Source organism: Protobothrops mucrosquamatus, unplaced genomic scaffold (assembly GCF_001527695.2).
Source record: "Protobothrops mucrosquamatus isolate PMUCROS unplaced genomic scaffold, P.Mucros_1.0 scaffold16539, whole genome shotgun sequence".
Taxonomy (NCBI): Eukaryota; Metazoa; Chordata; class Lepidosauria; order Squamata; family Viperidae; genus Protobothrops; species Protobothrops mucrosquamatus.
Window position 1 is genome coordinate 1 of NW_015402304.1, and position 2,825 is coordinate 2,825.

Below are 2,825 nucleotides of genomic sequence, written 5' to 3' on the forward strand. Positions count from 1 at the left end.
GAAAACTTGCTTTGCTTGGTTATACTGGGAGTGTTAATGCCAGTGGATTATGTCACATAAGAAAAAGCAATAACATGACAGAGATAAATGACGTATCTATTGAGAAAAAGTATAAAGTGGCAAAACAAGAGTAGATACAGTATTCGAGAACTGAAATACTGAATGTGGAAAGCCAGTCATAGTAGTAAGAAATTGTTAGAGCAGAATGAGAAAAACGACTTAAATACAAAATTTCCTAAATCTAATGATGAATGTCATAAGAGGGGGGTTCCTAAATTCTCACCTGGTGGTGTCTGCATGCGATTTACCATTTGGTTTGGCACATTGGAACGGATCATATTTGGGTCAGGAAGAGGACCATCTGTAATGTAGACAAAATCCCCAAAATTAAATTAAGACTTTTTCACAAATCCTAGGTAATTTATAAAGGCTCATTCACATATTCCTCCAGTTATGTTTGGTAAATGATTTTTTAAACATATGTTCTCACGTTTGGGGTCCTACTAGGGGAGAACATCACTGGAGATAGCTATTGGACTAATTAGCTGACCCCACCTCCCCCCTAGGCTTCCTGGTCCCCCTCAGCCCATCTTTTTAAATTTCATATGATTGTACTTTATTGTTTTATTCCTTTGCTATTGCTATGTTTACATTTTTTTATTTCTTTTTTCATTTTATTGTTGTAAGCTATCCAGAGTAGCCCCATGGCAAGATGGGCGGCAAATACATCTAACAAATAAATAAATAATGGAAACTTTGTTTGAACCCCAACCCAAAGCGGGGAATATTTATCTGATCCAACTGTTGTTTTTCATCTTCTATCACAAGCCTTTCTGTATGCTCAGTTTGTGATGCCTTGGTAACAATCATGCTGATGTTATAGCAAGGGCTGTTGGCTGCTTCTGGCTATTGTGGGCACACCTTCTCCCTTCTTCTATTGGTGATTTCCCTGTATCGCCATCTTGGCTTAGAAAGGAGAAATCAGGTACCAGTGTGTAATTTTTGCTCATTGTTTACCAGATGAGAAAAACAAGCAAGACTGAATAAGTAAGAAAGTGCTAGTGTAAGCAACAGAAAGGAAACAATAGGAATGTAAAGCAGAAAAGATGGGAAATCCCCCCTTGTCCCACAAATTATGTTCTGATAGATTACTAAACCTAAACATCTTTAAAATCTGACTCTTTCCCCAGTGCCAGCCCATGTTATGGAGAGCAGTTGGTGAATGTTTTTCCCACTGGTAGGAAATTTACCAATCATTTTTGCCAACTTGTTCCACATGGAAATTGTCATTTATAAATTCTAAATAAGCTTATGAACCCATTTCTAAGATATCACAATTGTTATTTTGATTCTTCACTGGCTAAGGATTAAATTTTTCGAATATTAATTACACAGGTTAATTTAAACACTTACTTGCTGTCATTCCAGGCTGTGGCTGCCCCATGGGTCCTTGACTCATAGGAGCCGGTGGCATGACTGGGGCATTTGGTATCATATTTTGCCTCTGCAATCTAGTCCTTCTCTTTTCCTCCAATTCCTTCTGGATTTTATAAATTTTCTCTGCTAGTAAGTGATAGTACTCTGCCTATAATGGGAAAGATATGTATATTAAATAAAAATTAATGATACATATGTATTTGCTAATTTTAAACTTCCAGGTGTACAATATGGATTTTACTCCTTAGAATTTGATGTTTATTCAATACTAATAAAAGAGCTATCACTGTAATGCATGTTCTGCATATAGAAAGCTAAACAATGTAGTGATGTGGATTGGTTGGACAGGTAGGTGGGAGTTAAGAATACCTAGAGGTTAGACTGTAGTAAGCGCCAAGGCTCCTAGATAATCAGATTTCCCTCTCTTGCCATCAGAACTCTGCAATACAAACTGGGACACTAAACTGTAATACCATCTGGAGTGTAATATAAGGTTTGATATTACATGTATCCTCAAGGCCATATAAAACATATCATACACTGTATGATTTTTAATCCTCATTCTAAGGCATATCTGCAACACTACCTCTAATGCAATATCCTACCACATGAATTAATAGCAGGCTGCTCCTCACTGTTAGGATCTATCCAATTATGTTAAGGCACTATGAAAACTACATTCACCTACATTGCTTTGGGGTGAATTTTGTTCCTTGAATAAAATAAATGAGTTTAAAAGACTGTAATTGATTTTGTAATCCAACTATATACACATAATGGTTCACTAGCATCACTGAAGTAGTCTCTTCATATTATTTGCTTTATACACATCTCACAATGATAGAAAAGAATACATTTTGAGCAGAGTATACATAGAAAAGGATCAGGCATTTAGAAATGTGTGAGAAATATGAGTCCAGAAAATACTAATAGCATACCCTGCTATTTGCAGATTCATACATGTCCCCTTCAACTTTCCGAGCATAGGAGACAAGATTCGCCATACGCCTATCTTTCAGTGCTGCAGGATCAGGAGTTGGAAATATGGCTTGTACTCTAGAGGAATATAAGGAACAAATGTTAAATCTGACCCTAAGGTCAAACAGCTACTATTTCATAAGCAAGCAAACCACAAATTGTGAAGCTTTGTATTACAGAACACTACCATGTTCCACTTTAATGTTTTTCCTTTAGGAATAAAAAATAGTTGGTTGGCTGATAAATCAAAACAATTCCCAACACTTTCCAGTATATTTAGGAATCCAGAAAACATTATCCTTGTGAACTAAAATATCGGTGCCAAGAAGGGAGGGAAGCAACTCAAGTGATTTTAATTTAGCCACATCAAAATAGGAGAGAGCAGGGATTTATTTAGCCAACAAGTATTT

The 2,825-nt window shown here is 36.3% G+C and overlaps 1 protein-coding gene across 1 annotated transcript; it reads right to left on the bottom strand.

Annotated features, from left to right (window-relative positions):
* Positions 1–283: 283 nt before the first annotated feature.
* Positions 284–2,622, bottom strand: LOC107301778 (histone acetyltransferase p300-like; the record flags this gene model as incomplete). Its single annotated transcript, XM_015830960.1, has 3 exons — positions 2,376–2,622; positions 1,414–1,585; positions 284–361 (listed from the first exon to the last, which is right to left on the bottom strand). Coding segments are annotated over exons 1-3 (316 nt in total), but the record flags the coding sequence as incomplete, so codon positions are not given.
* Positions 2,623–2,825: the final 203 nt, after the last annotated feature.